The sequence below is a fragment of the Sinocyclocheilus rhinocerous genome, unplaced genomic scaffold (assembly GCF_001515625.1).
Source record: "Sinocyclocheilus rhinocerous isolate Xijiao unplaced genomic scaffold, SAMN03320098_v1.1 scaffold2664, whole genome shotgun sequence".
In the NCBI taxonomy this organism is placed as follows: Eukaryota; Metazoa; Chordata; class Actinopteri; order Cypriniformes; family Cyprinidae; genus Sinocyclocheilus; species Sinocyclocheilus rhinocerous.
This window is the reverse complement of record NW_015635763.1, coordinates 138,323-164,137: the sequence shown is the minus strand read 5'-3', so window position 1 is coordinate 164,137 and position 25,815 is coordinate 138,323. Positions and strand designations below refer to the sequence as shown.

Genomic DNA, 25,815 nt, shown 5'->3' with positions numbered 1-25,815 from the left:
ACCCATTACAAATGAGGCATTTGTTGCATCCAGTGGGGACATAATTACTGATTATAATGACTTATACAGTCTTTTTACACGTTGCGTATCGCGCTGCGTAAACATAAAACCATGTCTGCATTTGTGATCAGAGAAACGACAAACAACAAGCGTTACTCTACACTAGGCATGGGCCGGTATGAGATTTTGAGCAAAAATTTCACGGTAACACGGTATTGTCGTTACAGGATTTTCTGTCGTTACAGAAAAAAAAAAAACTTTTTTCCGCTGAACACAATATATTTTGTTTTTGAGCAACATACAGAATATTAGGAACAGTAGAATTGCCTGTGTTAACGGGCATTTACAGACTTCATATTTTCACATAAATTACATTTTGGAAAATGATTGCATTGCAACGCAGCTTGTGCAAGTCCAGAACAGAGACGAGCTGCAATAAGACAAAAAATGTCCGGTTGCCGATCGCGTAAGTTCCAGGGGAAGCTCCTTAGTTCGTACACACATGACTCGCACCAACAGAATTGCCCCACTTTATAGAAACAGACACCGGCATTGTAGGCTAACGTTACTCTCCCAGGAAACAGTCCTCGTCCTCCATAAAATGCGCTGCACACATCTGAATATTTGGGTTGAACTGTTCCGGAACAGAAAACTTAACCACTGATTTCTAGTTGTGTCCTCTACTTTACAGATTTTCTTTATGCACCAAGAGCTTGAAACACTCCAAAGAGATCATATGACCCCTTTCACATTAAAGGAATAGTTCACCCAAAAATGAAAATTGTCATCATTTACTCACTCTCAAGTTGTTTTAATGAGTTTCTTTCTTCTGTTGAACATATAAAAAGCTATTTTGAAGAATGTGGGAAACTAAACAGTTGCTGGTCCCCAGTGACTTTCATATTTTTTGTTTCCTACTATTAAAGTCAGTGGGGACCAGCAAATGTTTGGTTACCCACATTATTCAAAATATCTTCTTTTGTGTTCAGCACAGGAATAAATAAAAATTAATACATGTTTGGTACAACATGACTGAGTAAATAATGACAGAATTTAAATTTTTGGGTGAACTATCCCTTCAATGACAATCGGCAGCATGTTTAGTAGTACTGCCGCTTTAAGAGCTGCATCTGTTTTTCTCTCAACTGTTTACTTTCACTTTAGACATAATTAACTGTGTTTATATGTAAGCCTTGAGTGTCTTTGACAGTATTAGCTTAATCAGACGATAAATAAGATAACTAAGTAATCAGGTGCTGTTTGACCGGCCTTTTAGTGTACGGACACTTCGGGTGTACGCGCTCTGAATAAGCACATGTTAAAACAGCACGCAAATGAAATGTTTAACTGGCAAGGCTTTAAATCACGCGGAAATTATGTACTTTTGTGATTGCGAATAAGTCTCGTGAGTGTAACTCTACTGAATCAACATTTGATGTGAATGTGTCTCACAAGTTTCAGTTGGAGCTGGATCCGCGAGACATAATACAGCGCATTACTTGAGGTAGATGTTGTGTTTTGTTAGTAAATGTTTCATTATATTACTAGTGTTGCCTCCTTCGTTCACTATTAAACTACTGCATATATTGCATCTGACACTGGTGTCGCTTAGTTTTGTAACGTGAGCCCACACTTTAGAACGTTTCACTCTTGCCGCGATGACTGATTGCACGCAAACACACACCGCACATGTGCATGGATATCACGCACGTCGAGCAAACGTCGGCCACATCATTCAGTGAAGGGAAATGACAAGCAGCAGCTTTTAATTAATCGGTAACAATGAAGTATACAGAGATAAAACAACGCAAGTATCGATAACAGTATGACTATGCATTTGTAGGAGTTTCCCTTTCAGACGCAAAATTTATGGGAGGAGAGTATTAAAATAAATTGCGCAACGCAGGCAATAATTTGCGCTGTTCTTTGTAGATTGTGCTGGTCATTATGGAAATGATCTGGCTGCGTCTGTGTTCTTTAATGTGCACATTTCAGTAAATCACACACACAATTTTCCCCTCCCATTGGCGCTTTTATGGAATTGCGCTGTAACGCTAATTTGCCCTGTTTGGTAAATCTGGCCCTTAAACTAGAATCATCATCAATAAAGTATTTTTTTATTAGTTTTAGTTTTTTTATTAGAATATTAGTAATACTAGAGATTTTAAAATGGTTAGTTTTAAGTAGGGCTGCACGATATATCGTTTCAGCATCGATATCGCGATGTGCGCATCCGTGATAGTCACATCGCAGGATGTGCGATGTTTAGTATACTGATCGTTATATTTATACTGATCGTTTTTTGCTCACACACAAACACCGTGTCTACACCGGACGCGACAGCTGTTGTCGCGCCCCAACAGCTACACTGGACGCGACAAAGCAACCGTTGCAAATCATTTGAACTTTGTGTCAGCACGTCGTAAATAGAACGAGGCATCAGTTTACTGTCTGGGATTTGTCGTGTTGCGCCGCATCTGTAGACAGCATCACTGATTATAATGGGTTCATAGTATTTTGTCGCGCCGCGCCGCTCTCGTCCGGTGTAGACACGATGAGAGCCACGCAGATGCACGTGAACACTGAATTCCGTTCACTTCCACGTCTATTTGTGCGAAATTATATCAAAATGCATGTCTCTGCAAGTATCCTTGTAAGTTGCATATGGCTTAGTTGAAGGTAAACAATTGAGAAAGGAAATGGATGTGTAACAGTATTTTGGTTCACAGCAGTTTAATGAGGCTTTCTGTGTCATGAATGTTAATCAAACAACAAAACACAGAGAAAAATAACTTTTGTAGCTTTAACAGATTTATTAGATTTAATTTATACATTGAAGACTATGCAGTGCTATTTTACATTTGATTATTCAATTTCTGTACATGAATACTGTTAAGACTCCCTGAAAAAATGTAAAGCACTGTTTATTTCATTTGTATCTTTGTTCTATTATATTTATCTATGCTTGTAATTTGCAGTGGTGGACAGTAACGGAGTAGTTTTACTGTACTTAAGTAAATTTTTCAAGTATCTGTACTTTACTGGAGTAGTTTTATTTTGAGTAACTTTTGCTTTTACTTCACTACATTCCAAAGCATAAGATCGTACTTTTTACTTCACTACATTTAAAACATATCGTTACTCCTTATAATATATCACGTGCCCTGACACGCAGAAGCGGTGTCTGATTCAAGAACGAACTGATTCTTTTCAATGAACCTTTTAAATCGGTTCGCAAATCGCACCAAACGAATCATTCACGAATTACAATCAACCGATTGCAGCTGTTGAAAAAGGAGTACTTTTACTTTTACTGGAGTAATATTTTATTATACGTATCTGTACTTTTACTCAAGTACTTGATTTGTGTACTTCGTCCACCACTGGTAATTTGTTTATTTTCTATGATTTACTCACCTGCAAATTCACCCCAATCATTGATTATTTTTTTCCAAATAGAGCTATTCAAGTCATCTGGTGACTTTTTTTTTTTATATCGCATTATACTGTATATCGCAGAAAAACTAAAAATTCACCCCAATCATTGATTATTTTTTTCCAAATAGAGCTATTCAAGTCATCTGGTGACTTTTTTTTTTTATATCGCATTATACTGTATATCGCAGAAAAACTAAATATCGCAATGTGAGTTTTTTCCAATATCGTGCAGCCCTAGTTTTAAGGTTTGTTCTGTTTTTGTTACATATTGTTCCATTCTGTCCTGAGCAGGTTAAATCAAGTCTCTTTGGGTGTATGTGGAAGAAAGAGGCTGTCCTGACAAGAAGATCAGGATCAGCCTGCGTCCACACCTACTATATCAGGTCAAAAGTTAATAAACACCAGAGGTGTAAAGAGTACCTAAAAACCATGCTTGAGTAAAAGTACAGATACCTTACAATGAAAATTACTCCACTACATGTTACAAGTCACCAATTCCAAAACAATTTGAGTAAAAGTCTTAGAGTATCTGATTTTAAACCAATGAACAAACGGACTACAAACTGACTACAAACACCACGGGAGACAGGAAGTGACCTAAAAGTCCAGGGCAAGGCACAGAGAATATGTAACAAAAACAAGAAAGAGTTGATTTGTGAGAGCAATCACGTTTATTTTCTAAAACCAAAATAAAACTGAACACCTCAAAATTACAAAACAAAACAAACAAACAGACAAACAAAAAACAACATCTTTCAAAAATGTCTCTTCAGTATAATGGATAAATAAAATAATGTTGCAGTCATGTCCTCATCTCATATATAAAACACCTGTGATTCACAAATACTTAAGGAACTCGCATTCACATAAAGTAGCCTTGTTGACAAGTTTGGGTGAGTAAGGGCAAAACGCACAAGATGCAGTACCTTCAGTGATCTGTAATAGGCAGTATCACGTCTTTTGTAGCAGAAATAAACTGCTGCAGAAAAAGCTAGGTCCATGCAAAATTTAATGTGTAACTGCAACACTCATTTCAAATGTAGTGGAGTAAAGAGTACAGATACTCATTAAAAAATGTAGTGAAGTAAAGAGTAAAAGTTGCTAATATCTTTGATACTCAGTACAACTACAAAGTACCCAAAAAGATACTTAAGTACAGTAACTAATTACATTTACTCCAATACTTTACACCTCTGATAAACACAAACACTGGTGCTGCCAAACTGGATCAGATGATCCTGATCGTGTGTATGAGTAAGACTTGCATGTGCTCTGACTTGTAAACAAGACGTTTATCTATCATACTGATAATTACTTAAAGATATCAACATGCTGAGTGATTTGTGATCCAGTACGAGGGATCAGTTGTCACTTTTACGTAATCCGCTTTGTGTTTTTGCTACGTCTTTCTTTAATTAGTGTTATCGAACAACATGACCCCTGGGCTAGAAGCAAAGCGATCACATACCACATCTCACAGCCTGTGCCACAACACGTCTCCTTCATCTCTGTAGTATAGTCATAACAATTATAAGTGATGTGTGTTTTGTTTACTTTTCAGAGCGTAGCTTTTGCTAAGGGATGAACTATGCTGGGTTTGTGATTTAGATGAAATCTCCATTACTTCATGTATGTTCGTTTAAACATCACCAGGGATTTGTGATCATGTTTGTTCCATTCCTAATTATAAGGTATATTCATACAAAAACAAAACTGATTTTGCTGGGTGTACTGTGCACATCTGCCATCCAGCTGGGACACTCCCAACTACACCGACACACCCTGAGCTTTTGGTTCAGAAAGTTTCATCTATGATTGCTTGCCGTTTTTTGCCATGTCTCAGAGACGAAGCTACTGCCGTGTACTTGTGAATGGCACAGGGGGCTGCTTGGCTTGGCACAGTGGAGGAAGACGGAAATCAGCGGAAAACGAAGGGTAAGAGGGCTGTTGGTTCAGTCAGGTCTGGTTTTAATCACGTCTGACAGTGAACCAAAGCCAGGCAGGATGCTGAGGTAACACTTCAGAATACAGTGGCTTCAATTTATATCCTGATTTACTCTCAAGAAGTGTTTGGACCACATCACTACTTGGGGTATTAGTAAACGCAGATCGGAAGGTTTTAAGTAATGGGTTTTTCTGTAGCTGGAGGGTTTGTTTCTACAGTTCCAAAGGCAGCCCATCCTCCCCTGGGCTCTGCTTTGTGTTACAGACAAACAATATATATTACCCTGACTGGGCTACGCTACCTAGTTTCTCAGAAAACCATGACGACTTTCGCTTCTCCAGGAAGTGTTTATTTGGATTGAGTATGCTTATCAAGATGGTAACCTCAAGTTCTTCATTTCTAAAGCTGTGGTCTACAACAAATGCTTTATATTGCTAGTTTAGTTCACAGATGATCTGCATTGAACGCCAGATGTTTTTTACTACTTCCGTGTCCTAATGTCCTGATTTAAATGACTATGCAGAGAATAAATTACTAGGACCTCCATGTAACTATTTTGTTTAGTTGGCTTGTTGTCAAATCCTCCAAACATTGAAAAGCAAGGATGTAACAATTATTATAACTGACCCCCACCCTCACATCATAACATGCCGTGTCACTTTTAGAAATGACTAAATTTGTCTCCCTCATTTTGTGAGACATAATCTTTCTATTTTAAGAGCTTAATTTTTCTTGGCTGCAGTGTGAAGGAAAAGAAACGGCTTGAAATGATGGCTTTTAAATCGAAGCAGTAGACTCTGCCAACTGGTTGCTTTGGCCGTGAGCTGAATGAACAGGCAAGCGATTAAGTGATAGCACTCATTCACCTTACAGCAAATCAGTTGGGGTGAACGCTACGTAATTAATATCTATAACCCCAGTGCTAAATTGTTGATAGGAAGAAAACTTCAAACGTCAATTTTTGGATTGTTTCCCCTGCTGAAAAGAGAGGAACCAACCTCTTCTTAAATGCTATTATAGTGTTTTTTCACAAATACAGAAATTAAAAACTGTATGAATGAAAAAGAAAGTAGACATAGTAAACACAGGCGGTCACTGTGGTTTCATGTGACTAAACCTCTTTCATAATCAGCACATATTCATATTTGAGAATAAAAGGAACTTTTGCAACTTCCATTTCCTCTCTTATACATTGAGTAATGGTTTTGACACAGTACTGGATTAGTCTAAAGTGATGTACCACAGAAATCTTGGCATGTGTGTGGAGCAAAGCTAATGAGAGTGTCAACGAATTCTACATGATGGAGCTCAGGATTGACATACTATATGACCATTTGCACAGTTGAGCTTGCCAGATCACACACACAATCAACACAGAACGAAGAAAATGACTGGGCCGCTCTCAGTGGGCTGAATCTATCCACACTATCCAATGTGAGTCAAGTTTAACGAAAGGTATAAAACACGTCTCATTTTTGCTCTGAAGTTACAACGCTGCACAAAGAAACATCTCTGAAGACCAAAGCTAGTAAAATATGAAGTAATTTATAAACCATTTTAATTTAACTTTTTGAACCAAGACTTTTTACAGTGTAAAGGTACAAAAACTGTATTTTTTTAAATACATTTAGCCTACTTTGGAGTCTCTTTTGTGTCTAGATGTGTGCATCTCCTTAGTGTGATTTATTTCAGAATTAAGGAGACTTTATTGCATTTTACTCAACATTTTACTATCAATTTTTACTATCAAAGTCTAGTATTACCCACCAACTATGGTTAGGATAGATATCTTTAAGACAGCTTCATGAATGTTTCTTTTGTGACGTCTAAGTGAATAATAAAAGTTTACCCTTTTACAATTAATCATTGGTTAATATTTTAAATAATTTATGAAAATTATCAAAATTGTGGGGGCACAATATTTCACAAAGGATGTGTAGGAACTTGAGTAGCATGTGTGATTAGCATGGGCTAATCAATTGGCAGCAGTGCTTAATTTGTAAATTGCGAGGTCCCGGAACAAAGCGGCATGACGAATCCGGCATGTGATTAGAGGAGGGAGAGGTAATGGAGCATTCGCGCAATGGAGGACCAGCTTACGTGATTAACAGCGTGCATCTTCTTATGGTCATGAAAAAACTTGAAAAGTTATGAAATTTTAAAACAGCAATTTCCAGGCCTGGAAAAGTCATTAATTTTTTCTCTCAAATCTCTATACCGCGTCTTCTCTCTCTCACTTTCAAAGCGGCTTCACAACAGCGTATCTCGTCTGCACTACTGCACGCTGCGATACAAGACTTTCGTTCGGGTTTCGGGACAGTCGACAGAATTTGAGTCATTGTTGCATCGTCACAAAACTGTATCATTTGCACATCTTTTTAAGTTTAAGCCATTCGGTACTCGCGTGCTCCAAAGGGGGTTTTCTGTGTGCTCACAGTCACGTCCAAAGCACGCGTATATAAAGCTGCCTCGCTAATACCAAATTGAGTTATTTTTCGCAGCTTGTTGCGCTTACGCGGCCAAATACACACAAAATGACGTCAAAATGGCCGTCCTGGCGAGTATCCTAGTAAGCACAGTCAGTTTTGTCTTAAAGGGTTAGTTCACCCAAAAATGAAAATTAGGCTGCGTTAATCCAGTCGAAGTGATTATTACGTTTTGAATATGGATATTTTTCTTACAAAAACGCATCGATTCGCTACAGGAGGCCTTTGATCACCCCTCGGAGCCATGTGAGACACTTTTTTTATGGATGGGCGCTTTTTATTTAAGTTCTTTTGGACTGAGGCAATGCAACACTCGCTGAGTGGCATTAAACAGCTTGAAAGATCAAAGACAATTTTTAATATAACTCCGACTGGATTCGTCTGAAAGATGAAAGTCATATACACCTAGGATGCCTCGGGGGTGAGTAAAACGCAGCCTAATTTTCATTTTTGGGTGAACTAACCCTTTAACTAAACGTAAACACCTGAAAGAAAACGCATGTGTATCAGTATTGTGAGAGCAGCCACGTCGAGTCTATTTGCTCGCTCAAGTTTGTTATGTCAAATGTAGATGCGCGGCAAGCACGCTCAAAATAGTTTTTTCATGAAATACATGCACGCTATAGGTCAACACGAATGTCTTTCATTGGCGCGTGAGGAGGGGATCTGTCAAATGAGATGCCGGATCGGATTTCGGACAAATTTGGAGGTGCCGGATCCAGCTTGTTCCGGCACAAATTAAGCTCTGATTAGCAGTAAGTTCCCCAGTGGGGAACAAGAAATTACATAATAATTTTAACATTCTCACATCACCAGGGCTTCTAATTAGGGACCAAGTTCTGCCTCAATCAGTATAAGAATGACAGTTGATGACTTTCAGAAGTTTGTACAAAACCTGTTTGGCAATTTGATTTTTCTACTGAGTCCTGTTATTATTCTAGTGCGTCTTTTGTTTTTCCATGATGAGTAAGTCTTTTATTGCTTTTCCAGAGCACTTGCCAAACACATTGATTAACCACAGAACTGAGCTGATATGCCATGATATCAGCGTGTATCACCTTGACTTCTAAGTCAAGAGCATCTGCCCATTTGGCCTCTGATATTTTCAATGAGCATCTGGTTCATGATGTATCATGAATGGTTGCTGTCAACATTTAATGTTAAATCCTCCAAATCTCCAATCATAGTCATATCTATAAAGACATGGGCTATTAAAACTATGGTGACCATATGTCCTCTTTTTCCCGGACATGTCCTCTTTTTGGACCTTAAAAATGCGTCTGGCCGGGATTTCTAAATTGCCCAAAATGTCCGGGATTCGGCTTTTGCTTTCTACAGACGCCATTCATGATGTGCTTTTTGTTTTAGAGCCCTGCGAGGACTGTCCAGTCCCGCCTACTCCCGCAAACATTCTAATATTGCATATAATTTTCGCGCATCAGGAGGCCGCTATCAATATGCGGAGAATAAACTCTTTTGGATGAGCGCTCACTGTTCACTTTCGATTTCGCGATCACGTGCGCTCTGTGTAAAGGAAGATCAGATACTTGTCAATGAGCTCAGGATCTGTTGAGCAGCAAATCTTCCAGCATGGTCTGTCAGCCATCTCTCCTCTCAACCCGTGATCAGTGAAATCTGACTCCTGCAGCTCATGTTGGATGCAGGGTTGTCGAGTCCGCGGTTTTTTTTGTGTTTTTTTTTTATTGAACTGGGCTACTTTTAAACTGTTGCCATGGCTTGATTTCCCCCCGTGGGTTAAAGGTTTGAAATGTTGCATAAATTACATTTGACTGAAATGCTTGTATTGAAACATTTTGCATTCTACCTATGATAAAACTGTGCTAGATGTTAAGTTTTGTGAGGGAGGGGTGGTTGTGGGAAGCTTTTTAGCTGTGTTTATGATCAATATGCATAACAGTGACTAAAATATGTATATTAGGTATGGAAATGACATATTTTGAGTTTTAATATTTGAGATTGCGTTACTTTGGGCGCTCTCTGCATTAGTTTAACCACCAAACAACCACTCCCCAGCCCCCCGGCCCGCCCGCCCTTTTTGGAAAACTAAAATATGGTCACCCTAATTAAAACATCAGTGGTGAACACATTTTTTATGTTTTTACAGCCTTTTAAATGTTCAGTTATGAGTACTGACTGTATTTTTAGCAGTGTCTGAGGTTAGTCATCATCTCGACAGCTTGGGCAGCAAAACCTCTGGCTTTGACACTTTGTGTTTTTTGTGATCATGAAAAACAAAACATGTCAAATAGACTGGCACATTGATTATCAAAAAAGCTGTTATTCTTTTATTAATTTTCTGTTTTATCACTAGAGAGAATCTCTAAGCCACATATGACTGGCACTTAATTGTTTAATTAAGGACATCATAAGAAAATACCCAGCATTCACACTTATGCCTCAGGACATTATTACAATGTGGATTGTTATGCAGTTAATAAAATGAATAGGCTTTTTAAAAGCAATAAGCCATGAGAGATCACACGTTACAGTGATTTTACTACAGATGAGTGGAGTAAATAGGCATAACGGCCTTACCCATGGTAAAAAATGGTAAAGCACAGCCTCAAGTGCCTTATTGCCTTCATTAAAATGTTGCAACAACAACAAAAGTAACCAATGTTCAATTAATAATTAAGTAATTCTGTGGTACAGCAGAAGGAAGCATGGAGTGCTCTAAAATTTCCTGGTAGATGGCTGCGTTGACTGTGGACTTCAGAAAACACAGTGGACTAACACCAGCAGATGACATGGTAGGGCTGTCGCGATAACCGCAATATCGCAATACCGCGCTATTGACGAGCAAACGAGGAATGCAAGAACCGCAGCAACCGCGATTTTTGCCTGTTTTTCTCAAAAACTCAAAAACCGCTTACTTGGTGTATATAAAATTCAACTGTGTGATCACAGCTGTGTGTTTTGAAACATGGCTCATGCAGTGAGATTTTGGATCTGGAACTGTTTAGAATAAGGTAGGATGATGTTAATGTTATATTCATGTAGTTAAATCACCAGCAAAAAGTTTTTCCTGGAGCCTGTGGGCAGGGGCTGTAATGCTGTGCCTGTGTAGGATCATTGGCAGGAGCTAGTGAGAGTGTTGGTGAGCCAGGCAAGCGAGTACAGCTGGTAGGAGGCTGAAGTGTAAGAAAGTAAGCAAAGGAATCGTGAAATGTCAGTATGAGTGAATGCCTCTGCATCAGCTCTTTCTCTGACCAGTGTGATATGATCTCTGATCTTCCTCAACACCTTGTAATGCTTCCATCACACCCTCAAACAACAGAAATCCAAGCCCAGAACAACATCTGACACCATTAGCCACCTCTGTGCACAAGGTGATGTATCATGGCACTGTCCAAAGGCATTTTCATTTATTATTTTATTTGGGCTATATTCATCTGAGTACACATCAGTTTACAAAAGAAAAAAAGATAAGTGCTTCTCTTTTATGTATTTATTTTAAAAGGTAGGCTGCATCTGGTGCTACCTAGGATGAACCAAAATATCAAAGTGGCCTCTCAAATTATTATAAATCTGATTGGTATTACACTATAACTTATGGAAACCTGCTTCCACCTCAGAGTAAAAATTAAAATTATAATTATGAAAATAAAAAAATATGACAACATTAAAATAACTTTATCTCACAATTACCTTTTTTACTCCTCTTGTTGCTTAAATGTGTAATGTGACTATATATCACATTTATGACTGTCTAAATGTAATAAGTGAGATACAGTAAAAGTTAAAATAATAAAGAAAATATAAAAATTGCAACCTTATTTCTTAATTTTATCTCACAATCAATTATCACATTCTGACATATTACAGTCAAAATTGTGAGACAAAGTCAAGTTGACATGCGACAATCAGAAGTCAAAATCGCAAGATATAGTCACATCCAGTGGCGAGCGGTGACTTTTTTAACCGGGTGTGCTGAGTGATAAGACCCCCCCATTGGCTTTTAGGACACTCAAAAGGGATCACAGATGACAAATAGCTAAGAAACACCGTGGCAGGTGTCGATTTAAAAGTATGCACATTTCCTACCTTATTTGTAAATGAAATTCATCTCCAATCCTTCTATCATTTCAAGTTTATCCATTATTCGAATGCAATTTTTATTCCCAGTGAATAGGAGTTAAAATTCCCACCCGGGTGACACTACTCCAATAACAGACCATGCAAAATACCAAAAAATATTTAAAATATTGCAAAGTAACGTTGCAACCTTGCAAACAATAATAAAATCAGAGAAGGACTTTAACTGTAAGCAACACGAGCATACGCAAAACAAAGGGAACAATATGATGTTTGTTATTATACAAATTTTATATAGCCCACGTTTTTATAAAAAAAAAAAATTAATTTACCGCTTAGGCAATAACGTTGACAATAACGTATATCTTCAACATACGTTGTCTATATGACCAAAAATGTAAAAAGATATGTTTTCAGTGGACTTTTAAAATTTGCTTTGCTTGAGAAAACAAAAATATACAGTTACAGTGTTTTTTTCTTTTGATTTAGTCGAGTTGGTTTTGCATCAAACACAATGTGATTTTCAGCAATCGAGATCTGACAGCAACAGCACATTTTTCCACTTGGGCGAGCGCTTTGCGGACAGCTTACCTCGCACATTAAATCTGCCGCAGACCAGCAAATCACTGAGAACGCGCTATAATCCTGACGAGTCATAGCAACAGAGCGGAGGCGAGAAAGCTGCGGAGAATCTGCTCGCCCGGAAGCAACTGCAACTGGTAGATTTAAACAAAATTTCTGCCGTTTGGCAAATAAATCATTGTACGTACTTATTCCTAACTCTTTAAGCTTTAAGTTACATTTAAAATGACAAGGGATCAACTTGTAATCATGTTTATATGAATTATCCATGAACTTATTCTCTCAAATGGCCTGGGTATGCGGAGCATTCGCAGCTTATATGGACGGAACGCCACTGGTCACATTATAATACATACAGTTGCAATTATAAGATATAGGGCCAGTTTTACTAAACAGGGCAAATTTGCATGAGAGCGCAATTCCAAAACTGCGCCATGAGAGGGGAAATTTCTGCGGGTAATTTACTAACAATGCGCAAATTAAAGAACACAGATGCAACATCTCATTTACATATCGACCAACACAATATACCAAGCGTAGCGCAAATTAGTGTATTCGCAAATAAAGAAATAAAGAAGCCACGGTACGTTGAATAGAACCGGAGGACAAAAAATGAAGGTTTGCTAGAATCTTTGATAGACCTGGTATTGCGTGACTCCTAGTTGAGGGTTCCAAGTTGTCTTTTATTTCCTGAAGCAAATTAAAAATAACATGTCTTGGCAAATGATATATTCAGATAATGTGTTCTTCTGGCATTCAAAATAAATTAATATGTGTGGAAAAATTGTCTCCCTTCTACCCTTCTCTGCGGTGCCTTCCTGCTAGCAACAATAATTGCAGCCTTTTCAAGTGCAAAATAGTTTAAGAAATGCTTTTTTGGGTTGTAAATAATGGTGCAAATGCCAGTAATTTGATGAGCATATTCAATAAGGTCAAGCGCAACAATAACTGTGTCCACGCCTTTTAAGCGCTAATTCATCACTGCGCGTCTTTAGTAAAACCCATAGGCTGAATAAAAACATGACGTCACCCGTAGTTTTCCGAAGAGCGTTTTTGAAGCCTAAAGTAGGCGGAGCCGGCCGTCGCCATCTTGGCAGCGCGTCACTCCCGGAAAATCGAAAATGGGCAAAGAGGCGGAAGCTGGTTGCTGAAACCACGCCCACCTAGCTCGATGGTGGTGACAGCAGCGGCAATCCACCTGTCACTCAAGTGGCCACGCCCTTAATTATGCAAGGCTTAATATAATTTAAACGGATGAGTTATAAAAAAATTCACCCCCCTCACAGTTGTCATGAAGGGCAAAATTAGCTATATAGACCAAAACCACTTTTTGTACCAGGCTGTAAACACATTTTTTTCTGCTGTAAAATTGGGCATTTTAACATGGGGAGTTTATGGGACTGACCCCCCAAGGGATCAACTTGTAATCATGTTTATATGAATTATCCATGAACTTATTCTCTCAAATGGCCTGGGTATGCGGAGCATTCGCAGCTTATATGGACGGAACGCCACTGGTCACATTATAATACATACAGTTGCAATTATAAGATATAGGGCCAGTTTTACTAAACAGGGCAAATTTGCATGAGAGCGCAATTCCAAAACTGCGCCATGAGAGGGGAAATTTCTGCGGGTAATTTACTAACAATGCGCAAATTAAAGAACACAGATGCAACATCTCATTTACATATCGACCAACACAATATACCAAGCGTAGCGCAAATTAGTGTATTCGCAAATAAAGAAATAAAGAAGCCACGGTACGTTGAATAGAACCGGAGGACAAAAAATGAAGGTTTGCTAGAATCTTTGATAGACCTGGTATTGCGTGACTCCTAGTTGAGGGTTCCAAGTTGTCTTTTATTTCCTGAAGCAAATTAAAAATAACATGTCTTGGCAAATGATATATTCAGATAATGTGTTCTTCTGGCATTCAAAATAAATTAATATGTGTGGAAAAATTGTCTCCCTTCTACCCTTCTCTGCGGTGCCTTCCTGCTAGCAACAATAATTGCAGCCTTTTCAAGTGCAAAATAGTTTAAGAAATGCTTTTTTGGGTTGTAAATAATGGTGCAAATGCCAGTAATTTGATGAGCATATTCAATAAGGTCAAGCGCAACAATAACTGTGTCCACGCCTTTTAAGCGCTAATTCATCACTGCGCGTCTTTAGTAAAACCCATAGGCTGAATAAAAACATGACGTCACCCGTAGTTTTCCGAAGAGCGTTTTTGAAGCCTAAAGTAGGCGGAGCCGGCCGTCGCCATCTTGGCAGCGCGTCACTCCCGGAAAATCGAAAATGGGCAAAGAGGCGGAAGCTGGTTGCTGAAACCACGCCCACCTAGCTCGACGGTGGTGACAGCTTGTCGTGAAGGGCAAAATTAGCTATATAGACCAAAACCACTTTTTGTACCTGGCTGTAAACATGTTTTTTTTTTGCTGTAAAGTTGGGCATTTTAACATGGGGAGTCTATGGGACTGACTCCCATTTGCAGCCAGCCTCTAGCGTTCAGTCGATGAATTGCAGTTTTAGTCACTTCCGTGTTGGTTTCACGAGAGAGACCGGAAGGTTGCCGCTAGGTAAAACCTGACAGTACAATTTTAATGCCAAAAGACTGTTTGCGCTGACGCAAGCTGTTAGTAAAACTGGCCCATAATGTCATATTGCAAAATACAAAGGTACATTGTGAGATATGAAAATGCAAATACAAAAAAGTATTGGTGCAAGACATGTAACTGTATATCTTGCACATTTCTTTCAAATTGGCCATTTTCCTGTAATTGAGCTTTTATCTCTCACAATTTGAATTTATTACAATATATAAAGTATCAGTTCAAAGCTATAAGGTCACCTTGCAAAATATAAATTAGTGAAAATGGCCTTCCATTGTGACTAGACTACTTTATAAGGTAGACCAAACATGGAGAAACTTGTTCAAGAGCAACACACAGTCCAGACTATACAACATTCAGCATTTCTCATCTCAGAGTATTTCATCACATCTAAGCAAACCTAAGATTAATGTCTGTCAGCACTGAAAATAGGAAGTCTTAAAGCATTTTACACTCCCACATTAGTTGCCATGGAGGAGTATGGTAGTACTGGAAAATTTCTGCACAGTCCTCACAACTTTACAGTTGAATAGTGATTTAAATTTCAATGTCAGCCCTCCGAGCAAGCCAATGGATTGAATCGTTCAGTTTCTTTTGAGGAGTCCCAGGTGTTCTTACACTATTCACTCAAGTTAATCCTTCCCCAAGAGCTAAACAGGTTTTACTGTGTGATATGAATCATCATAGCTTAAAATAAAGTCATGACACAGGCACAAACATGGTTATCAGGCAACTGCCTTTTAGTTATATTTGTAATTGCAGACGCCAGGTCCATCCGTTGAATTGTCCTTGATGGACTTTGTCGGCTCTCCCTCAGTTTTTTCCTTGTTATCTGAGTGCAGAGCAAACCACCAGTTAGTCTTCCTGTGTTCACACACACTTCCCTCCTGACGGAGGAAATCTTGTTGAGCAAAACTGTCCGCTCTGAGATATTTTGATGCATATTTTTGTTGTTGTGTATGCAGAAATGCATAACACTTTGCATTATATGCAAAAACTGATTGTGTAGGATGTATGAGGGCCGCATTAGCAACGAGTTTACTAATTTAATGTCCAGAATTAAGCTTTTACTTGACCACCGTGAATTTGTTAAGAGAAAACACTTTCTCACACTGCATATTAACTATGCATATTAGCAGGCTCCAGTGGGTTATTGAGTTAAGAACTGTATTTACTCAATAAATACATTGTTTTATTGCTTTTTAGAGGGGATTAGGATTCTCGCCTCTTGCTCAGGCTGACTTTTCCTTCCGTCTGGGGTTAATAAAATATGTGTGACTTTAGGGATGTATCCAAACATAGAGTCATGCTTTCCTGAAAGAGAGGATATTGCCACCATTTATGGGTGTTTCTTTGATTGGGGTACATTTGTTTGAATGGGGAAAAAAAGAATGGAAAAAAAAAACGTTAAAAAACAAAAATTAATTTCCATTTTAGAGGATAAGTTAATTATAGACTTTTTATATTGTGTGTTTTTAAAGTTATAATCAAGAAAAGTCTATTTTAACTTAAGATCTAAATTCATATTTTGAGTTCATTTTGGCATTTAAGAATAAAAATAATTTTTTAAATAACAAAGAATTATTGACCTAAATATCCATATCCAGCAGCATTCATTTTTTCTCCCCAAAAAGTTTTTATTTGATTATGATGGAAATAAGAAGTGACAGGGTAGTACATCCAGCGGAGTGACCATTTGAAGATCAGAAATATTATTAACTTAAATGTTTTTACATGTAGGTGTTATTACCAATTTTAATTCAGAAGTCATTTCACAATTTATATAAATGACTGCTAAGAAACTGATTATGTTAGCAAGTTTACAGCTTGTTCAGCTTTTTCTCCAAAAGGTGAAAAATGTCATTATCATCATACATTGTGGCCATTACACACAATGTTAGTTATTTAGAATCCCACATTATACCGAAATCCACTTGAACATTGATCAAGGTCCTGATCAGATTAATGTTTTAACATGAAGCAATTATTTTCCCCAAGATTTCAAGAAGTCAAAAATTCCCTAATTGACCCTTCACAGAGACCACAAATCTGCCATTTTTGTCCAACAAACAAACCAGACAGGAGAGTAGATTAACGTGGGTGGACTTAAAGGGGTCATATGATGTTGCTAAAAAGAACATTGTGTATTTGGTGTAATGAAATGTGTTAGCTCCAGGCATGACGAAGTGATATCGTCCTCTTTTGGAAGGCCAAGCTTTCACAACGAATCACACAGAGCCTTTGACGTAGATATGTGGGGGTGTGTTAGAACGAGCTGTTTTAGGTAGGCGTGGCTGACTCTTAACTTTTATAAAGAATATCTCTTTGGATTTGAGACTTTAGTCTTTGCAACTTTACAGATGTTCTTTATGCACTAAGAGCTTGTAACACTCCAAAGAGAAAGGAAAAAATGAAATCGCATCATATGACCCCTTTAAAACGTGAAAAATGGTGTGTATTGACATCTTTCCGCGATTGAAATAAAATAGCTTCTGATGTTCATTCATGTTTATTTTGTGCTTGAAGTAAATATTAAAAGAGGATTGGTTCAAGTGCCGCTTGAACTGAGGCAATACAGTGATCTGTTACGACACATTAAAGAGCCACAAATTGGTATTTACTGTTTGAATTTCTTAAAAAAATGACAAAATTAGAAAGATAAGACTTTGTTTCATACCAGAAGTAACCTGCTTGCAGTCTTGTCTGTTGGCGTGTTGTCAGTGTTCTGTTTGCTCTGCGATGTATTTTCCACTGCATGCGAACATGTGTAGTGTGAGAGCGGCATGACTTGTCGGATATAGCAACAGTAACTTAGGGGGGCGGGTCTTTGCGAAGTGTCAATTGTAGATTTACCCATATCCATCCATTTACCACACACTGTTTATTCCTTCCTTACAGTGATAAAAGGAGTTGAAGTTCTCCTTTAATCTCCTGACATGCTAAATTGTGGCTGGTGTTTTATTAGTTTGAGCCATTGGTGAGCAGTTGACACCTCGACATCATGCACTGGTGTAGGGGCCGTTTGCCAGCACTTCATGAGATTTATACATGGGCTGCTTGTGACTAATGAAGGCTGGGCAGCTTTTTAAAGCTCACCATATGGATATGTTTCTGCAATTGGCAATGAATCACACGTGAGGAAAGACAAATAAAGGAGGAGTTTTGGGTACTGGAAAAGAAAAGCACTTTCTATAAGTTAACATTGCTCCAAAAGACATCTTTACACAGATGAGTTAAGGCTGCTCAGTGACTGCTCAAAATTCAATGTAAAGATGCAATGACGCATAAAAGCCAGACTAAATTATGCCTGTTCAAACCCACCTCAGCCCCTAATATCGAAGTATACAGTCGTAATTGCAGTGTAAATGCATTCATTCCAACTCTGAGCAGCATTAAATAGTCTGTGTAAAGACAAATAAAAGCCACTTCAGAAGTTTGCAGTGTAAATTTGGCATAACAGAAGATTAAGCCAAAATAGAAATGAAAGTTCTGTCAAAATTTGCTCACCTCCATGTCGTTCCAAACCCGTTTGACTTTCTTCTGTGAAACACAAAAGAAGAAATTTAGCAGAATGTCCAAGTTGCTCTTTCCATTCAATAGAATCGATAGAGACAGCATTGGTCACTGTATAGGTTTTGAACCTGACATGAAAGCAAGTGAATGAATCTTTGTTTTTGGGTGAACTATCCCTTTAAGAAAATATAACAAGACTTTTTTTTTTTTAAAGTCCCCCTGTAGTCAAAAAATGTATCCTTTAAAACTCATCTTTGATCATAAAAATGACATATTTAAAAATTTTTTCTTGTGAAAATAATTTTCTCATGCCTTAAAATAGCTTGAATGCAACTCTACACCCTTGCCTCATTTACTATACGCGGATCTATGAATACGCAAATTAGCCCCGCCTCCACTCAGTCACACAGTAGCCAGCCATGAGCCATGTGCGGATGTCAATGCAGGAGAGGTGCGTCTGACTCCGGGCTACTTTTACACTGCTGCCGCGGGTTATTATTCAAGTTAGCGGTTCTAAATACAAATCAATAAGTGCTAACAGCACATGACATCGTGAAGATGGCAAAACATCTACAGAAAAAAATATAACTGTTACCGGATTAACCTGGCTGCCTTCTCACTAGACCCTCTGCTTTGCAGCACAGTTAATGATATGCTAAGGATAGGATCCCTTGACGAGACTGGTTATTGAGTTTTGTGAAGTAGCAAAACAAAGTTTCAAACCGCGTTTCTGTGACTGCCTTTGGGAAACTACAGTTTTAAGGAGAAAATACTCAGCAATGGTGTTGATAAATGGATTGGCACATGGTTTGTCTAAAAGCATATTAAAAACAACACATAGACAAATAAACAACATAAAAAACTTGATTTTCACCACAGGGGGACTTTAAGGCAAATGATTTGTCAAAGTGAAGGACATGAAACATGCTAGGGATAATATTTGTATTAGTCCCACAAAAACTACTGGTTTCACTTGTGAAATGCACTGTCACTTGTACCATTATGTAGCATTCAGAAGTCTTCAGAATATTAACCAGATTCAGCCTTTATGTCCGTTGTCAAAGAGAATACCACAACTCCATTGTCCGTTGATGCGAGCGTGAAGAAAACTGTCTCAAGGCAGCTGACTCACTGCACGACTCAAACCGATTTCCATCAGCCACCTCACATGTTATCACACAAAGCACAGCAACAATACTCAGCCATCACTGGACACAGCAGGCAGGCTTATTATGGATGGCTGCTTTAGACAAATGCTCACAGAGAGACAGTCAGTCTATTATGCATGTTACGCTTTGGAGTAAAGTTTCATCTGGAGTGAGGATTAGTTGAAATGTCTTAGTTTAGAACCATATGGACTTTCATATAGGCAAGATTCCTTTAGAAAATGATAAAAAAGTAAAAATCAGGTTTGTTCATAAAAAAAGTGTAGTGATATTAATTGGCAAAAAGAAATGGGTCACATTCATCGAAACGAAGTCATCCAGACAGACCAGTTTAACATACAACGGCCATTAAGTCAAAATATAACCTGTTTTACGACCTTGAGTTACTGTACAAAGTCATTTCGTATTGACTCAACAAATACTGTCTTTTTCAGTGAAACAGTGTGCTGCCTACAGTATTTAATTGAGGCATATATACATATGTATATTTATGAATAAAGTAATTATAATGATGCATGCACTAACACAGACATGTATTTATAGGTAATATATCAAAGATATATTATGTAAAATAATACAGTTGCATACAGAAGATATGTGAAATAATAGTTGCATTTGTATCCGCTGGCTCCCTGGTCTTTGTATTCAGTAGCTGTGCTAGTGCTAAAAGTAGCTGTTGCGTTCCCTTGTCCTCATCTGACCTCCTCAGCCAAATGTTTGTGTGTGGAGGTTGGTGTGTGTCTGCAGACTGGGCTGAACAGAACATCGTGTGACAGCTGCAGTGCAGCGGTGGAGGGTCTGCGGCTGCGCTGTCACATCCACTCTAAACGCGTCTCCATGGAGAGACCGAGAGCACGACTGCCTGCCCTGAAGCGTCTCACATCCTCCCAGAAGAAGGAGAGCGTGACGCTCCTTGCTGTGACGTCATTTATGAAAACAGCTGTGTGGCAGCACGCTTCGTCATACTCGTGCACTTCGGCTTTGTTCCTTGTTATTTTGAACACATTATCCATGTTGGATTCCATCATAGATCACCTAAGCTGTATTATTATTTTGTTTAGAATATTTAAATGTTTATTTTAGATTTATTCTTTAACATTTTTAAAGCAAGAATAGAGGTGATTACCCTACAAATAAAGTAACGGGTTATTTTTTTGTAATTTAAGATATAAATGCGGTGTTTGCCGCTCTGCATTTGTCATGGGAATACCTTTTCACATAATGCACCATTAATATAATAAGAAAAATGAATGCTAATGTGCTTGGGAACTTTCCTGTGCTTCTAAAAACACAGAGTTTATCACTTAATAAGAAATATTTGATTTATTATTTCAGACACTATATAATATTATTAGAATGAAAACATATAAATAAAAATATGAACTATTTAAACTATTTTAATCATGTTAATTATTCATAATTGTCTTAATGATTATTTTTAGCTATTATTAATCTATTTCTAAATTAAATAATATTTAGAATTGAATTATTGTTAGTAATTTCACGTTATATACAGTGGGTACGGAAAGTATTCAGACCCCCTTAAATTTTTCACTCTTTGTTATATTGCAGCCATTTGCTAAAATCATTTAAGTTAATTTTTTTTCCTCATTAATGTCTGCAAGGAGGAATGGCGGAGGATCCCCAAATCCAGGTGTGAATAACTTGTTGCATCTTTCCCAAAAAGACTCATGGCTGTATTAGATCAAATGGGTGCTTCTACTAAATACTGAGCATTTTTCAGTTTTTCTTTTTTAATAAATCTGCAAAGATGTCAACAATTCTGTGTTTTTCTGTCAATATGGGGTGCTGTGTGTACATTAATGAGGAAAAAAAATTAACTTAAATGATTTTAGCAAATGGCTGCAATATAACAAAGAGTGAAAAATTTAAGGGGGTCTGAATACTTTCCGTACCCACTGTATATTTATATAACAAGGCCAGAATGGCTCCTAATGTGGTTGAAAACTTGTGTGTGCTTCTAAAAATAGCAAATTTGCTTCCAAAGACCACTTTCTCTATAATTATTATATAATAAGAAATAATCTATATGAAATATAATTACTGTATCTATAATTTCTGTCAATATATAAGATTATTAAAAAGAACACACTTAAATATAATACACATACAAAATATGGAATATATAGAATATAATTCTATTTTAACTTTAGGGTTAATTATATTTATCATTATGTTTAATTATGTTGTTATATACATATATATACATACATACACAAACATACAAAATATGGAATATATAGAATATAATTCAATTTTAAGAGCATTATTAATTAATTAGATTTATAAATATGTTTAATTATCATTAAAATCACAATTTCTGTCAATATATAAGATGATTAGAGATAAAATATACAATGAAAAACTAAATAAACATAAAATATATAATATATAGGGTGCAATTCTATTTTAATTAGATTATTATTCATTCATTATTTATTATTATTTGTAATTATTATTAAAATTCTATTATAATTAGTTATTTCGCATAGTGCACCGCACCGTTAATATAATAAGACCAAAATGGCTCGTAATGTGCTTGGAAGCTTTTGTGTGCTTCTAAAAATAGTGCTCCTGCTTGCGAAGACCACTTTTCCTGTTCTCTCCCCCTCCCTCCCCGACGGCTTTGAACTCCAGTCCGGTGTCGTGAGTGTCCGGACCGCAGCTTATCGCTCTCCCTCGTGCGTACTCGTAGAGTAAGAAACCACATAGGGGATCCTTTGTTTAGGAGGGTCTAGGCATGGCTGATACATTTACAAGCCGCTAGAGTCCCTTCGCGATTGGCTGACGGGGTGCTGTCTGCGTCTGCGAGAGGCATGCGTCAGCTGTGTGCGGCAGCGGCGATCCAAAGCCTCTCTCCTCTGCACTGATCATGCAAACCTGTGCTGCTCGCGCTGCATCTGCCACTACGGCCACTTATTCTTCTGAAGCCGAGGGAGGCAAGATGGCTACCTTTTAGGATTATGCTGCCCAAAATTGAGGGTCTGCCTCTGAGGAATGAGAAGGTACAATCCCAGACTGGCTTTTAATGGCTATTGTCCCAAACAGATGCTCCTGGGAGAGTGTGTGTGCGATGGCAGCTTTGTGTGTGTGTTTATGCTCTTGTTGTCATTGCTGCATCATCAGTAATGTGCCTCGGCTCATGTTTTGGTTCCCTTTTCAAGGTAGGGTGCAAGGATATTTCCAAACCGCAGAAAAAAGCAAGGTTTTAAGGTAACAGACTCCCACGTTTTTCTCAAGTTCAGAACACTTTGTGCTCTCCGCTTCTTTTGATGCAGCATCTCAAATCAGTGTCTAAGAGTTTAGCTTGGCTGAAGGGGCAGCTGCGAGTGTGTGTTCACCTGCGCCGCGAGTTTTTTTTTTTCTCAGTACAGAAGTTCAGAAACAGAAAAGCAGCAGCGTATGAATGAAAAAAACCTAAAAACTTCAGAGAAACTACACACGCGCTGCAGGAAGGAAGCGTGCATTTTTAGACTTCGCATAACAGCGAGGGTTTGTGAAGGTGTGCAGGCAAAGCAGTTTGAGCAAAACTACTGGCTTTGATGTGTTCAGAAGGGGTTTCGTTAGCGAGTAACTTGGCATAAAGATGCACGTTTGAGTTTTGGGGATGATGGTTAACTTCTCAGAGTACCTGCTAAATTCTAAAGCCGTGATAAAAGATGCTATTTTGCGTCTACCCTCCGTGTTATTCTCTCGTAGCTGTGTTTTTGAATGAGCGTGTGGTGTGGAAGCTCTTGGGTGTCAGGTCTCTCCTCCTCACCCTCTGTTTGGGTTGGATACTCCCCTTCTGCTCTGACTTTCCCTGGTAACGCTTCCTGAGGGAGGCTTCTAGGGATTCTGGCAGTACGTGCGCTGTTGCTAGGGGTGTGTGTGTGTTTCTGGGGGAGTTTTTACTACAATGAAAAGAAGACAAAGTCAAGTGTGACTTTTGAGTTTTCAAGGCTTCAGATACAACAAATCAAGAACAAAGCCGTGGAGGCACTGCTGTGAGAGACTAACGTTTGACGTGCAGAGAATGAGCAAACCGTCTCTCTTAACGTCTAGTGATGTTTTCAATAAAAAGCACATTTTCTACTGTGTGTGTTAGGACGTTGCTGTTTTTGAGCCATAGGAATTCAAGAGAAGTGTGCAGCCGTCTGAGGAGATTTGTTTACTTTCTTTATACACTTTCTTCGTTTATTTATAAACAGAAAAGTTTTGGACACTGTTACCATGATACTGTAATTTGAGCAGTTGGTTGTTGTAGGTCTGCTTATAATCAGGCACAGACTGAATCTGTGTTTTGTTTTTTTTGTTTTTTTTTTCTGCTGAATTCTTCAGATTTTAACATGATTTATAGTACACACTTATTGGTAATAAACTTAATTATATTTAATAAACTACTTAAACTAAATAAACTAAACATTTACACTGTAAAAAATGTTTGGTCAGGTAACCTTAAAAATTTTCTTTTTTCATAACATTTAAATAGACTGGTTTTATTCAAGTCAGAAATCTAATTAAAATGGCTCATTATTAAACATACCGTTCTAATTCTAAATCCTGTTTGGATTAGGCTTGTTTAAAGATATTGTAAATTGCAACTGGGACCACATAATCTGAATTTATGTGCCAAGTTTCTGTGTTTTGTATGGCAACCATAAATAGTCAGGTTCATGAACAATTTTACTTGGCAGAAGAATTGTTTATTCTGTTTCTTAATTTATATCATTCTAAATAAATGAATGGTTAGTATACATTTTTAATAAGTTTATTGTGATGGCAGATCTGAATGCGAACTTGCATTGAGGGAGGGGTTTAAGCAAACAAAATGATTGGAGATGTCTTGCATATATCACCAGAAAGAAGTCTGTTGGTTCACCGGAAGATCGGTTTATGACATTCTGATTTAAAGTCACAAGGTCAAAAGGAAAAGAAAAGAAAATTAAGCATATGCATGAATTGTTTACTATAATATCAATAACATACATTTAGTAAACAAATAGGATTTCATTTAATGTCGTCTTTGAATATGAATAAAAATACATAAAAAAGTCATTTTAACTGTTTTATCATATTGCTATTCCTGCCATTATTAATATACAGTATAAGCAACAACCAACCCAAAGTGAATTGTAGTGGTTTTACAGGATTTTAACATCTGTACCCATGATAAAAGCCTCTCAAGTGGCATATTGCTTTAATAAAGCAATTTTATATTTCGCCAAGTTTATTACACGTGCAGATAGCTCTCCATGGCACATTTTCACTTTTTATATTACATTGTCCAGTAAACAAGGCAAAAAGCTGTCACAGTATTGCATTTGACCTGTAATTAGCCGGTCTACTGATTTTCATGTTTAATTAGATGGAATAATTGCTCCAACTCTTTAGATACTCAGCTAAAGTGTCCATGTATGAAATATGTAACTGTGTGTTGTACGCACTTTACTCCCTTTATCACCCATCTACAAAAGGTTGTTTTAACTGCAAGCTTTTCCTAGAAAATGACAGTGTAAACTCAAGAGCTCAGGTCTATCAGGGCTGTTTTTCCTGAAAAACAACAGCTTTGGATTTACTTTGCAAGTTTACCCAGAATTTGCACAAACAAACTACCTCTAACTTACAACCTTCATGTCTACAGAGTCTCATTTTCATTGTGTTTTCATAGTGTTCATCACATTTCTACTGAATTAAGCCTCATGCTCAGCAGGCATGATTTGCCGATAACACCAAAAGTTTGGACTTCTGTATTGCAAGAAGCAAAAGATCTGAACATTTACAAAGGCCTCCCATTAGATCCCTATCCAGACTACTTTGTTATTAAAAAGTAGTTTCACTCAGCATCTGATGCTGACCGTTTTTGTTTCACTACTGGATGGGAACATCAGAAGAGCCAATTACTATTCTCTTCCTATTCCCCCCAGTAATAACAGTTGCAGGGTTGTGATGGTGAGGAAATTTTCCCACCGGTTAATCGACGTGTGACAACACCGGTAATACCGGTATCACCG

The 25,815-nt window shown here is 37.8% G+C and overlaps 1 protein-coding gene and 1 long non-coding RNA gene across 3 annotated transcripts in view; one reads left to right on the top strand and one right to left on the bottom strand.

Annotated features, from left to right (window-relative positions):
• LOC107747457 (uncharacterized) overlaps nucleotides 1-19,195 on the bottom strand; it is a 21,779-nt gene extending 2,584 nt beyond the window's left edge. The window contains exon 1 of the long non-coding RNA XR_001640804.1: nucleotides 19,116-19,195. This is a non-coding gene — a long non-coding RNA (uncharacterized LOC107747457). The remainder of the gene's footprint in view (nucleotides 1-19,115) is intronic.
• The window catches only part of LOC107747454 (methylcytosine dioxygenase TET3-like), a 45,348-nt gene that overhangs the window by 6,800 nt on the left and 12,733 nt on the right, over nucleotides 1-25,815 (top strand). Inside the window, exon 1 of one of the 2 annotated variants that reach the window (XM_016561959.1) lies at nucleotides 22,624-22,827. The exons of the other annotated variant lie outside the window; for it this stretch is intronic. Coding sequence (XP_016417445.1) covers nucleotides 22,786-22,827 — 42 coding nt within the window. The 5' untranslated portion in view covers nucleotides 22,624-22,785. Of the gene's footprint in view, nucleotides 1-22,623; nucleotides 22,828-25,815 lie in introns of those variants that run through there. 2 annotated transcript variants of the gene reach the window in all.